Below are 15,734 nucleotides of genomic sequence, written 5' to 3' on the forward strand. Positions count from 1 at the left end.
TCTTTATGTATTGGGTTTATAATAGTGAACCAGGGAAGTGATAATTTATTGATAACGTTTAATATGATAATATACAATATAATTTAAATTGTATATTGTATAATAATGTGGTAGTACAAACAATATTAATTAAACAGATATTTAAATGTTGCATGTTTTTCACAAAATGTTGAATGTTTTTAATAAATGTTATTAGATTGACTTATCATGAGTAATAATGACAATTATTATTCGTAGGTAGTTATTATCTGTGTAACAGAATAGTATTAAAATAGTGGTAAATGTTATCAAATTTTAAAGTATATTTAAGAAGTTTACTATACAGTATAAGATAGAGGTTATTGTTTTTTTATCAAATTTAATTGGTTCGACTTATCATAAGTATTAATATAGTTAAAATTGTTATCAAGTATTAAAATATAATTGAGAAATGATCAGTACAGAAAACAGTACCAAAAACGAAACATTATATTTTATTTTCCTGTTTTCGTATAAAAACTTTTTTCAATACGCATTTTTTTTCGACGCATGTGAAATAATATAATGTTGTGTTTTCCCATAGGTTTTAAATTTTCATTGGTTACATGGTTTACACATAGCCGATAGCTGTTATTAAAGTTTAAAAAATATGTGTACAAATGATTGTGTAACTCGTAGGCGTTGTCTGAATAGTGTACTCGCGATTTTATTAGAAATCGAATATATTTTCTTTTGAGAACGACTAAAAGTCGTCGCAGTGTAACATGAATAATAGGTAAAAGTAAAAAGTATAAGTAAAAAAATGTCATTAAATTGATTAAACAAGGTGAGACTTAGAGTTGCCCACGATAAAAAAAATCACCCTGTATACGTTATTTATTTTATAACACAAACCACAGGTGTCGCACTAGTTTTTATGAAATATGATAGTACTTTGAATACTGCAAAATATATTTCCATTTTACTCCTTTGGTTGATATTTCGAATAAGCCGAAAAAATAAGCAAAAAAATATATGTTAGTATACATATTATCTTTCTTAGGCTATATTATTTAAATTGTTTCAACTATATTGACCAGCATTATGAAGCTTCTTTGCATTTTAATAACGATTGCTTTTGTGAACGTATCACCGATAATGACAGGTAATTATTTAATTTTTACACGTACCTCTTCGAGGGAGTTCAAAATCTGAATAGAAAATTTAATATTTAATTCCTCATCATAGATGAATGGTGGGCAACAGAACCATCTGGCAGAGTCCCTGGGTTAACGGCGTGTGTGCCGTCATGGCAGGTACAAGTGATAAGTACTTTACGATGCAGGGAGTCGGAAACCCAGTATCGGCGTCTGGTCAGGGTGAGGAAGCAGGCCCGCAGGCGTCGTCATCCAGCGACTGCAGCTCTTCAGAAGTGGGAAACTTGGCTACTGGAGAGTATACTATTACAAGAAGTAATTCTCATATGTGTAATAAAAGTCCTGATTCATTTTGTTACATTTGTGGAGAATTCAATTTGGAAAGGAATCGAAGATCGTTTTCTGATAAGATCAAACAAATTTACGAAGAATGTTTTCGTCTCCAAATTACTAATTTGGATTCAGCATGGGTTCCACATACGATTTGTAGTCGATGTAACATAATGTTAACCCGGTGGAAAAAAAACAAGAAACAGGACAACTTGAAATTCACAATACCAATGATATGGTCTTCACCAACTGGTTTACAGAATTGTTATTTCTGTATGACAGATACTACCGGGTTCACCCGGAATACAAAAAACAAAATTGTATACGCCAATGTTATATCAGCTATTAAGCCACAAAAAATAGAAGTTGTCGAGGAAATTAATACGGTTGAAGAAATGGATGTAGAAGAAGACGATACGCTAGTTGAAGAAAGTTCGGAAGAAGAATATTCAGAAGATGAAGAGTACTTACCTGGCGGACAAACAAAAGACCCTGAAACGTTTAGCCGAGAAGAACTTAATGATCTGGTTCGAGACTTGGCTTTACCGAAAGATGGAGCTGAATTACTTGCGTCAAGGTTGAAAGAAAAACATTTGTTGGCTAAAGGTGTATCAGTGACATTCTATCGAAATAGGGAAAAGAAATTCCGGAAATTTTTTATGAACGACGATCAAAATTCGGTGGTTTACTGTTCAGATGTTAGAGCTTTAGTTGATGAATTGAAACCGAACACGTATAAGGACGATGAGTAGAGACTTTTTATCGATTCATCGAAACGAAGTCTTAAAGCTGTTTTGCTTCATATTGGGAATGAATTTGCGCCGATTCCAATAGCTCATTCGACAAAACTGAAAGAAACTTATGAAAATTTACAGATCGTATTGGGAAAAATAAAATATTCAGAGCATAACTGGAAAATTTGTGGAGATCTCAAAATTGCAACACTTCTTTTAGGTCAGCAATCGGGATTCACCAAATATCCTTGCTATCTATGTTTGTTTGATAGCAGAGACCGGAAAAATCACTATGTCAAAAAAGAATGGCCATCAAGATCTGCATTAAATCCAGGTTCCCATAACGTTATACGACCACCCTTAATTCAGCCTTCCAAATATTTGCTGCCACCACTACATATCAAGTTGGGACTCATAAAACAGTACGTGAAAGCTCTGAATAAAGATGGTGATTGTTTTGCGTACTTGAGAGGAAAGTTCCCTGCAATAAGTGATGCGAAATTGAAAGAGGGAATTTTTGATGGACCCCAAATACGATCTTTATTTCAGGATGCAAATTTTGAAGGAACAATGAACGATACAGAAAAAGCAGCTTGGGTAAGCTTCAAAAATGTTTCACAAAACTTTTTGGGAAATAACAAAAGTGAGGATTACAGCACTTTAGTTGACGCATTGCTGGAAAACTACAAAAATTTGGGTTGTTTAATGAATCTCAAATTACACTTTTTAGATTCTCATCTCGACCACTTCCCTGACAATTGTGGAGACTATAGTGAAGAACAGGGAGAACGTTTTCACCAAGACATCAGTGAAATGGAGAGTAGATACCAAGGAAATTGGAGTGTTAACATGATGGCAGATTTTTGTTGGATGTTAGAAAGAGAAGTACCCGAAGAAAATCGTAAACGAAAGAGGAATCCACTACGAAGATCATTTGAGGATAAAAGAGTGCGATACAAACGAAGGAAAGTTTAGGATTCGTAAAAATCATTTCTTTCTATCTTTTTATGTCTTGTGTTTTTCACAGATTTCAAGTTATTTGATTTATCTACGTTATAGAGTTTTTATTTTAGGCATTAAATCATGTTCAATCAATTTTTTTTCTGTTATGAATGGTCTTTTTTACAATTTTTTTGAATTTTTCCAGCTCTAGAGGGTGAATAGACTAAAAAAATTAAGATGCGAATTGAAGACATCAAAAGATATAAAATTTTATTTGAATTGGACCAGAAGAAGTTTTTTTTATCATGAAAACTATATTTTTCGGAATTTTCGAGAGTTTTGTGTGATTTTTTCACATTTAAAACGGCTCGTGGTCTCAATAAAGTTTCGATTCATATTCAGCGGATCGAAATACATGAAAACCACGCTTAGTTTAGTTCCAAAAAATTTTTTTATCATTAAAACTGCCAATTTTCATCATTTTTGCGGTTTTTCGAAGTTTTCTCGAAATTTCGAGGGTGTAGGGGTCAAACTGACCTTGAATTCGGATTCAGCGCACCAAAATACGTACCCGTAGGTAGGTCCGGTGAAATGCACATTCTACTTTATTTTTTTTGTGTGCCGGTGTAGTTGTTTGTAATTAAAATTTGAAAGTAGTGTAGAACAAGTAAATATTATAAAAGATAACATTAAATTATTATAGTCTTTCAAGTAAAAATGTTATGGCAGTAGTGTCACTAAAAAATATTAAGACTAATTTTATTAGAAACTATAGTAAAACTGTGATAGTTGTGAGTATAAACCTTAGCAAGTACAAATTTTAATATTAAAATAAGTATAAATAATGAATTATATATTGGAAGAGTGATCCAGAGAAGCGATAATTTAATGATAACGTTTATTATAATATATTAAAAATATACCTATAAAAATCATGATAAGGTGGTAGTACAAACAATATTAATTAAAAATATATTAAATGTTATATATTTTACACAAAATGTTGAATGTTTTTAATAAATATAATTGGTTTGACTTATCATGAGTAATAATAATAAATATTATTAGTAGGTAATTATTATTTGTATAAGTGGAATTGTATTGAAATAGTGTTAAATGTTATCAAATTTTAAAATATATTCCTTTAGAAAATTTACTATACAGAATGGTAGTGTGATGAAAAACATACATTATATTTAACATTTTTGCTTTTCTGTTAAAACTGATTTTCAATAAGAATTTATTTGTGACGCCGGTGTAAAAATATAATGTTGGGTATTCCAAGTGGTTTTAAATTTTCACGGTTACACATAGCCGATACGATAGGTGTTGTTAAAGTATAAAAACGACGTTTACAAATGACTATGTAACACGTAGATATTGTTGGAATATTGTACCCGGGATTTTATAAAAAATCTAATATATTTTCTTTTAAGAACGACTAAAAGTCGTCACAGTATAACATCTGTGTATACTAGGTAAAAGAAAAAAAGTACAAGTAAAAAAATTTAACAGATATGTACAGGGTGATTTTTTTATAAAGGGCCACTCAATATCTCACTGGGTTGAACTAATAATTTAATTGTTTTTTTCATATAATGTGACTATAATTTTCCTTTAATATTTATGTTCCTACCCTATCCCAAACAAATTATTTTATAACAACTATTGACACTTAAATGGTAACCCATACATTTTATTATTTTTTTAATTAGGAATAATATAAAACAACTATTTTTACTGGGCCAAGTTGCTTTTAAAGAATTATTATTAACTTTTCAAATAGAGAACAATGTAAGTAGTAAAAATATTGACTGGTTAATAACCAGTTTTGGAAAATTATTTATAACAACGCTATCATAAAATCTTATTTAAAGGAGGGGTATGAACATAACAAATTTTGGACAATTGCGATCACATTATACAAAAACAATGGGATTAAAAAATTATTAAATTATTGATTTAACACAGTGAGAAATAAAGTTGCCCACGATAAAAAAATTACCCTGTATACGTTATTTACTTTGTAATACAATCGTCGCACTAAATTTTTCTGAAATAATATAGTGCTTTGCATACTGCACGATATATTTTCATTTCACTTCTTTGGTTGACATATCGACACACCGGCCTTACGACTAGTTGCAAGGAAATCACTGTAACGCAAAAAGTAAAACAAGCTATTATAATTCATACCTTTCTCATACGTTATATTATTTGAATTGTTTCAACTATATTGTCCAGCATTATGAAGCTTCTTTGCATTTTAATAACGATTGCTTTTGTGAACGTTTCGCCGATAATGACAGGTAATTATTTAATTTTTACTCGTACCTCTTCAAGAGAGTTGAAAATCTGAATGGAAAATTTAACATGTAATTCTTCGTCATAGGAGAATATGCAAATTTGGTTAGCATAACAAGTCAGTACCAAATTTTCATAAGAAATAACATTTTTATTTTATTTTATCAATTTTATACATAAGTTTGAAATAATTTAATACAGACAAACACATCAGAGAGGCTTATGCTACAAGTAAGATTTTTTTTTATTTTCAGATGATTGATAAATAAAAAACAAGCTATAGTTTTTTTTTTTAAATCAGTTCAGAATATAAGTGAACGGGGTAAATAGTACCAGTATACCAAGTGATACTGTATAAATATTAAATTGTAAAAGAAAACCGAATACATTATTTATTTTATATTTAAAAAAATCTATTCCTATAATTAAACGGAGTTTTTTATACGCAATATTAAAGGAAAAGAGAGGTTTTAATCAATTTCGGCCATTTAAATTTATTTACCAGGAACTTTATATAGCTCCAAGGTATAATTCTTAATGTAAATAACTTTTTCTATGGGTATCGGCCATTTTGGTTTATTTTAGACCAAAAAGTCCGATAAAATTTCGACAACATAGGTTGGTCCAATTTCAGTATATCAAAAATATTTGAGTTTTTTGGCTACATTACTTTGTTATGAACAATTTTTTTTTTTTATTTAAAATTTCAGTTTCTTGTAGTTAGAAAAATGGAATTTGCAAGTTATTAAATAATAAACAACATAAAAAAAATTGCAAAGAACACGTATGTATCTACAGAATTAAAATCGGGCCATACTAAGTAGTCGAAATTTTGTCTGGGTTTTGATTTCATTCATCAAAATTACTGACAGCATGCAATCCCCTTAACATTACAGGTTGAGTAGCGTTAGTTAAATAGTCACTTTGAAAATGTATATTCTTGTTCTGAAGATTTTTATGTATAATTTTATCCATTAATAGATGACATTTGAAATTAATTATATATCTCTAATACTATTTCCTTATAGATCCCGCTGGATTGGAAACTGCAATTTTAAATATTATTAACGGAAATAAATTGATAGGTAATCATTATTATATAATTAAAAAAATAATTCATATATAGATTGTTACCCGAAAAAAAAGTGTTTAAATTGTAGTGATAAAAAACAACCCAACATCATTAATTCATCAATTTATATTATTACTTTTTCAGAGACCATTATTTTGATGTTGGCTACACCGGGTAATAATATTTCTTATCACTTATTGGCAGTATTTCCACAAAGTGGCTTAAAATTTTTTCATAACTAATTTGGGCATAACATATTTTTGTTTTAATTACAGAAAAAGTAAACATTTTCAGAATTATTCATGGTAACTAATTGTATTATACTACTCATTCGTTACGCAGATTCTAAATACTGATATAATTAATGGGTTTTTTTTTTCCCTATGGCTCACACTTTCAATCGATAGTAGTCTACCCAAATAAAAACCCATTAGCTTGTAGATCTCTAGCTCAAATTTAAGTAATACCTCGTGTTTTTTCGTTTAATTTACATGAAAAATATTAAATTTTCATAGAAAAAATTATAGTTAAAAAAATTTGTACTCTCTTTCATTTTTCTGGCAATATTAAACGTTGTCTATAAAGATACTGGTCTCGAAAATTATTCAAAAAAAATTATAAATATAATCTAACAAATAAATAGGTATTCTTAATATTTTATAAATTACAACAATATAAAATCTTAACGTTTCGTAAGTGAGCATCCACTTATTTAGGCCATTTATGTCATTTTTGTACATGTTATGTCATCAAATTTACTATTTGCAAATAATTAATATATACATAGTTATATTTCCACATAGCTTAATAACATAATTTTTTTTTAACTTTAGATGAACCATTTATTATGAACTTACCAAGTAACCTATTTGTTTAATATATACGGTTTTTTAAGTAGCTTGTGTTTTTTTTTTGATTTGATTAACATGGGAACTTTTAATTTTTCTCAATATAAAATATATAAACATTTTTGTCGTAGTAAAATATATTATATAGTATACTTTGTATTTTAGTGCATATTGCCATATCTGATCAGAAGGCAGTGCAAGAAGCAATATCACAGTGTACAAGTAAATATAGAGTTTAACATATTTTATTTTTACCAAATTTGAAAACTATATTATAATAGTTCAAAGTCATAGAACTTTAAAATGTTTTTTTGATACAAGTCTTAATAATCCTTTGCAAAACAATTTTAGCCAATGTATACATTTTTACATTGATGAAATGTGTGTTTTTTACTGTTTTTAAACAGCCATCCCTGTGCCTAATCTTGGCCCGAACGAAAGTAAGCAAGTATTTAATAACTGATGTAAATAGTCCTAAGGTCTTAGTTTCAAAGCCAATAAACCAATTAAAAAAAAAAAAAAAATGTAAATGCTTTAATTTTTTTTTCACAGATTTTGAGAATGATTCATTGGTACAGCTTGGAGAAGAGAGGAGACTTATATTAGGAAAAGTTACAAAAAAATTATTTTTTGAAGCAATAGGTAAATATTAATGTTTTGTGTAAATTGGTACTAGTTTACTTTTAATTATAAATGTTCTATTTGGTGTACCATTCAAGTAATACACTTATAATTTATACACATCTCAACAAGTAATTCTTTTATCCACATATATTCTCGAACAGCCGACGCTAAGGTCAGCTGATAATTGGTTTCTGTTTAAGAAATTATTACCGACGTTCGCTTTCTTGTAGATCATCCTATTGTCTATCCAAATATTTTAAATAATTACCCAAAGGTAGATCTTTTATTACTGACGTCACTTACGAATTCTGTATCAACATATCCCTTTAAATTGGGGTAGGGTATAGGGGTAAGAGATAAGGTACGAGATAAGGGGTACGAATGGGATTGAGGGTTGGATGGGTGTTGGGAATTGGCGTTGGGGTGGATTTGGGAATGGGTGGGGGGTGGGAATGAGGCCTTGTGTTGTTTTCAGAACTGAACTAAAATTAATTTAAAAGGATTTATTTTTATGAATTTTTTAAAACAAGATATTAAAAACCAAAATATTAGCCAGAAACTTGATATGTTTTAATATACTAGCCACCTTAGATACTAGCTTGTTACTGCTTGTTAATATTATACTATATCCTTATCTTTAATTTCACCGCTACTCTTAATTTATTCGGTACTTCGACGAGACAAGAATATGCTCTTTCGTGGTTGCACACTCGACTAAAAAATATGTTTTTATAATTTTTTAGATAGAGGAAGACCAGAATTCCCCAACTTTAAGGAAATTTGTCTACTAATAGCTTCGCTCCGAAGTATGCGATTTTCCGATTCATATATAAAAACCGCTACTGTAAATCAAGCGGGCAATAGTTGTACGATAACTACACAACATCGCATCTTCCAATACGTTTCTTTTCTCGGCTCTATTTTTTCGGTAAGGACAACGGATAATTACGACGAATTAACCAGCGTTTTGGTTGAGACAGTGAACTGGTTCTCTTAAAGTGGACCATCAATCGTAGCTAGCTTTTAAAAAAGTATGTTGCACCTATTGTTGTTATTTTACTTTAATAATATTTATAGGTCGCACTTGTAGCTAAACTGTTAATTAATTCAATATATTACAAAATAAACAATTTCATTCATTGATATTTAATACACATAACCACTTGTGATTTTATTAAACTCTATCCATTGCAGTGTAAAAAATGAATTTGAAATAATAACATTACTTGCCCAAAATACAATATATTACCGTTTTACTTCAGAAGTTGTTGTGTACTGGTAGTGCAAGTAATGTGCCAACAGTCACTATGGTAAAGACGCCTAAATAATTATATAATCAAAGCCTCTATTATAATTTATCATCCAAATAATAAATTTATAATTGGTACACGATTTTCTAGAAAAGTGACTGGTAGTACTACCTCTCCTCGCAATTTCTTTAGACAAATTTGATTGTAATAGCAATGATCAAGTTCTTTCGACTAATATTCTATTTAATTTCTATATTAAACTATTTTGTTCGGATGTGTAGGGAAGAGTATTTTCAACCAAAATTTCTTTAGCTTAACTCAAAATGTTTAAGCACATTACTTACCTACTCTCGTCCATTGTCACATATCAGCATTGATAATTTAAAGTCAAAATATACACATACGGTTAGTCTATAATATGTTTTAAAACAATTAAACCCTTGACATTTGTTTTGTAATAGACCAGACCACTGAAAAACTACAAAAATAAAAATAAAATAAAGAAAAACAAAATACATAACAATAAATTAATTTTAATGAATTTAATTTCAAAATAGGTTACATAAAATAGGGGTTTTTTTATGGGTAATGAAATTATTTTTCTTTGATTTTAACTGTACACGTGTAGTGGTGTTTAGAACAAAAGTAGATATAAGCTAAAATTGACAAGTTAATTAAGATTTTTATTTATAAATTTCAAGGTAAAGGAACACCAAGATTCCCCAATCGTACCGAAATATGTCTTCTAATAGGTTTGCTCCGAAGTATGCGGTTCCCAGATTCGTACATAAAAACCGCTACTGTTGGCCACTCTAGTTATTTTTGTATGTTGACTTCACAAAATGGCACATTTGATTACAGAATTTTTAACATCTAAATTGTAGTAAGGCAAAGGGGTCCTACTTATGATGGACAGCTTGTAAAGGTTTTAGATGAGATACACAATTGGTTCCAATAAAATAGACCATCAATCGTAGCTAGTTTTTAAACAAATATATTGCACATACTATTGTTATTTTACTTAAATAATATTTATATATCGCACTTGTATCTAAACTGTCATTTAATTTAATGTGCTACATAATAAACAATTTCTTTAATACACTTAACCACTTGCAATTTTATTAAATTATATCCATTGCATTGTAAAGTAGAAAATTGAAATAATAACATTATCTGCCCACAATACAATATAATATTATATTGTAACTCCATAAATTATTGTGTACTGCTAGTGCCAGTCATGTGCCAACAGTCACTATGGTTGAAGACAGGCGCATAAGTGTTAATATAATCAAAGCCATCACTATAATTTACCACTCAAATAATACATTTATAATTGGTTGTAGATTTTCTAGGTAAGTGACTGTTAGTACTGCCTCTCCTCACAATTTCTTTAGACAAATTTGATTGTAATAGCAATTATCCAGTTCTTTTGGTCAATAAAAATTGTATTTCTAATGTTTAAGGTAAAAAAAAAATTAAATAAATCAAATTAAAGATGTGGATATTAGTGTTTAATACTAGGTATTGCTTACAAGTTAAAGAGATATTTCACCTATCATTTCATAGATATAGACTTGACGATGAGTGCCTTGGCTTAGTCAACGAAGCGGATACGCAAGCATCCATATTATTTAAGTAATTTATTTGTCCTTGAAGTCCTATCTTTGAACTAATAAATTCTGATCACACAACTCGAGTTAATAAAAAATAATCTGTCATAAGTAATATCAAGTTTTTATTTATGCCTGTGGTCGACCACGAGTTCACTCTAATATCAAATACAAATAAAAGTATTTAAAAATAATAACCGTATCGACTGCCAAACCATTTAACAGGTACTAGGCAGGTAATATAAATATGATAAGATAAGTAATAACGGTAATAACAATTTTATGATAGTAAATTATTATGTAGGTTTTCTTTTCGATTGACAGTCGTAGCATAATATCTGCGTATAAAAATTTCTCCCGACTCAAAATTAAGAGCATTGTATCTAAGTAGGTACAAAACACTCAAATGAAGTAAATATTTAATCGGCTAAAGATTTCTTAACCAAAACGATTAATTCAAATGTTGCTATTTGAGTTTCTAAAGTTACCCCTCTAATTTCCCCTTAAATTTGAGTTTAAACATTTTTGAAAATTAAAATAATACGTAACATGTAAGTTAAACATATATTTTTATTTGGTAATTTTTGCCCAGTATAAGTATTTTATCGAAATTTCCGCTGTTACAGAAACTGTGAATGACCCTGTATATTTAAGAATATAAGTACTATACAGAATGGTAGTAAGATCAAAAACAAACATTATATATTAAATTTTTGTTTACGTGTTTAAACTTTTTTTCTAAAAGAATTTTTTTCCGTTGCGTTTTCCCAGTGATTTTAAATTTTCATATGTATACATAGCCTATGCGATAGCCGTTGTTAAAGTGTAAAAACAATGTGTACAAATGGCTGTGTAGTACATAGACATTGACGGAATATTGTATTCGGTATTTTATTAGTACCGCTAACGTTTTTCATGAGTTATTATAGTGCTATGCATACTGAAAAATAACATTTTAGTGTTACTTCTTTACTTGATATATCGAAAACACTGACCATACGACTAGTTGCAAGAAAATCGCTGTAACACAAAAAGTAAAACCTAGTATAATAATTTATATCTTACTAATAAGTTCTATTATTTGAATTGTTTGAACTATATTGTCCAGCATTATGAAGCTTCTCTGCATTTTAATAACGATTGCTTTTATGAACGTTTCGCCGATAATGACAGGTAATTATTTAATTTTTACACGTACCTCTACATGGGAGTTCACTGGTCTCAAAATTTTTTCTAAAAAAATTATAAATATAATCTAACAAATAAGTAGGTATTCTTAATATTTTTTAAATAACAAAAATATTAAATCTTGACGATTCGTAAATGAACAGCCACTTTTTCAGGTCATTTGTGCATGTTATGTCTTTAAATTTACTATTTCCAAATAATATGTATATACATAGTTATATTTCCACATACTGTCTATCCAAATATTTTAATTAATTACTCAAAGGTAGATCAAAGATATCAACATATCCCTTTAAATGGATTTCTTATACTCATGCTGTATAAAAGAGACCAACAACAGTAGTACCCTTAACATAACGTTATGCTCTTCTAAGTTGATTATAATAACTGGCTGCCGATTATAACTGATTTAATTTCAAGTATATTTGTATTTATGATTATTTTGACAATATCTTCATTTTCTATTCCACTCCAACTATCTTATCGTTTCATAAAATCTAATAAAATGACCTTCAAGGCTAGTATCGTTTTAATGTAAGTAGTCGCTTCCTAAAATATAGTTGATTATTATTATACCTTGTTTTTCTAATTTATTGTCATTTTGACCTTTTTTGATCCGTCACTTATGCAATATCATTTTAAATCTATTATTTTGCTGGATATCTAAAGAGTTAAAGATCATAACAAAAACAGTACACATAAATTCAATAAAATGTTGTTATCTTTCTCTGCTAGTTATATACAAAGAAATGTGAAATATGTCTTTATTTAACTTTGTCGAAGTTCCTCTAGTGGGAAGATTCTTTTTCTGTCAATCTGCTCTTTTTACATCTATTATGCTTAGTGTTCTAGATTTTATAATTAAAAATTTTAAAAAGAAAAACTAAATCTATAATAATAACTCAATAATTAATTATATTTTTTAAGGTAATGAAAGACCAGAATTCCTAAACCTTACCAAAACATGTCGTTTATTAGGTTTGCTCATGAGTATAAAATGCCCAGATTCATGTACAGAACACACTGAGGTGATCGGTAATAATTGTTTCTTTACTTCGCGAAATGACATATTCCATTACAGACCTAATAGCGACACTATTGTTGTGGTAACGCGAAGGGGTCGTAATGTTTATGAACGAGTTGTGCACATTTTAGAAGAGATACAGAATTGGTTCTTGTAAAATAGATCATCAACTGTAGCTAGTTTTTAAACAAATATTTTGCACATACTGTTGTTAATTTATTTTAATAATATTTATAAGTCGCACTTGTATCTAAATCGTTATACAACTCATTGTATTTTATAATAAACAATTTCTTTCATTGATGTTTAATACTCATAACCACTAGTGATTTTATTAAATTCTGTCCATTGCTGTGTAAAAAACGAAATTAAAACAAGACTACTACCTACCCACAATACAATACAGGGTGATCCACTTATCTATCTATTATTATTAACTAGCTATTATTTGTGTAAGAGGAATAGTATTAAAATAGTGTTAAATGTTATAAAATTTTTAATTATATTTAAGAAATTTACTATACAGAACAAGATAAAGGTTATTGTTTTTTTATAAAATTTAATTGGTTTGACTTATCACATAAGTATTAATATAGTTTCAATTGTTATCAAGTATTAAAATATAATTTGACAAAAGATTATTACAGAATTGTAGTGGAACCAAAAACAAACAATATATTTTTTTTTTCTGTTTTCGTAATAGAACTTTTTTTTGTACGCATTTTTTTCGGCGCGTGTGAAATAATAAAATGCTTTGTTTTCCCATAGGTTTTAAATTTGCATGGGTTACATGGTTTATACATAGCCGATAGCTGTTATTGAAGTTTAAAAAATATGTGTACAAATGACTGTGTAACACACTGGTATTGTCTGAAAATTGAAAATATATTTTCTTTTAAAAATGACTAAAAGTCGTCATAGTGTAACATCTATGTATAATAGGTAAAAGTAAAAAGTACAAGTAAAAAAATGTACCAAAAATGTACAGAGTGATTTTTTAATAATGGGCCACTCAATACTTCACTATAATGTTTATGATCCTACCCCTTTCCAAACAAATTATTTTTATACCAACTTTTGACACTTACATGGTAACGCATAAAGTATGCACTGAATAGTGAATTAGACTGTTAATGACCAGTTTTGAATAAATATTTTTAAAGTAACTATCATAAAAACTAATTTGAAGCAGGGGGGGGGTATGAACATTTAAATTTGTGGACAATTGAGATCACATTACATAAAAACACTATAGGAAAAATAAATTGATTAAACAAGGTTAGACTTGAGTTCCCACGATACAAAAAAACCATGTATACTTTATTTATTTTATAATACAAACCACAGGTGTCGACCTAGTTTTTTTATGAAACATGATAGTGCTTTGAATACTGCAAAATACTTTTCCATTTTACTTCTTTAGTTGATATTTCGAATAAACCGACCTAACGAGTGGTTGCAAAAAAATATTTAAGTATACATATTATCTTTCTTAGGTTATATTATTTGAACTGTTTCAATTATATTGTCCAGCACTATGAAGCTCATCTACATTTTAATAACGATTACCTTTGTGAACGTTTCACCGATAATGACAGGTAGTTATTTAATTTTTACACGTACCTCTTCGAGGGAGTTAAAAATCTGAATAAAAAATTTAATATTTAATTCCTCATCATAGGGGAATATGCAAATACGGTTAGCAAAACAAGTCAGTACCAAATTTTCATACGAAATAACATTTTTTTTTTTAATTTTATCATTTTTATACATAAGTTTGAAATCATTTGTTACAGACAAATACATCAAAGAAGTTTATGGTAGAGGTAAGATAAAATTTAATTTTAAGATGGTTAATAATTTAAAAACAAGCTATATTTTGTTTTTATATCAGTTCAGAATATAAACGGGGTATATTTTACCAGTATACCAAATTATTCTGTATAAATATAAAATTGTAATAGAAAATCGAATACATTATGTATTTTAAATTCAAAAAATATATTTCTATAATTAAACGGAGTTTTGTATACGCAATATTTAAGGAAAAAAGGAGTTTTAATCAATTTCGACCATGCCAATTTATAACCAGTTACTTTGTACAAGCTTCAAGGTTTAATTTAAATAATTTTTTTTTATGGGTATTGTCCATTTTGGTTTATTTTAGACCTAAAAGTCTAACAAAATTTCGACAGCATAGGATTCGAGTTTTTTGGCTACAGTACTATTATTTTTTGTAGGGAGCCGACTTTTATTTAAATATTTAAGTTTTCTGTAATTAAATTAATGACATTTGCAACATATTCAGCCGGCTTCACTTACACTTGTTAGGAACTTAATTTATTGATAATTATATTTAACAATTACTTAATGAAAATTGGGTTTCATCGATTTGTTAGCCTTAACACATTGTTAAAATTTTTCACCCGAAATCTGCTTGTAAAAATGTTATGTAGTCTTATACAGGGTGGCCCACAAAGATTTGGCAAATGAAATAACTTTTGTTCTAGTGAATATTTTTGAGATTTTTTTTTTTTAATAATTTATACTCATTTGCGATGTAAGCACCGTGGTTTTTATTGCACTTAAAACAAAATCTCAAAAATATTCACAAAAACAAAAGTTATTTCATTTGTCAATTAGTAATATTAGTAATATAAATAAAGAATTACACCTTTGATGAGGCC

At 28.5% G+C, this 15,734-nt stretch overlaps 1 protein-coding gene and 1 long non-coding RNA gene across 3 annotated transcripts in view; both read left to right on the top strand.

Moving 5' to 3' along the window:
• Positions 1 to 1,100: 1,100 nt before the first annotated feature.
• The window catches only part of LOC126844032 (uncharacterized), a 33,487-nt gene continuing 18,853 nt past the window's right edge, over positions 1,101 to 15,734 (top strand). Inside the window, exon 1 of one of the 2 annotated variants that reach the window (XM_050581878.1) lies at positions 1,101 to 1,123. In XM_050581878.1, coding sequence (XP_050437835.1) covers positions 1,117 to 1,123 — 7 coding nt within the window. In that variant the 5' untranslated portion in view covers positions 1,101 to 1,116. The remainder of the gene's footprint in view (positions 1,124 to 15,734) is intronic. The other variant, XM_050581879.1, reaches the window with a different exon arrangement.
• Positions 7,511 to 7,964, top strand: LOC126844040 (uncharacterized). The gene is made up of 3 exons (XR_007686523.1): positions 7,511 to 7,567; positions 7,753 to 7,785; positions 7,898 to 7,964. It is a non-coding gene; the product is annotated as an uncharacterized LOC126844040 (long non-coding RNA).

This window comes from Adelges cooleyi, unplaced genomic scaffold, assembly GCF_023614345.1.
Source record: "Adelges cooleyi isolate 19-005CV unplaced genomic scaffold, UGA_ACOO_1.1 ACOO_flye_CR_arks_rails_tigmint_CR_PRNA_6, whole genome shotgun sequence".
Taxonomy (NCBI): domain Eukaryota; kingdom Metazoa; phylum Arthropoda; class Insecta; order Hemiptera; family Adelgidae; genus Adelges; species Adelges cooleyi.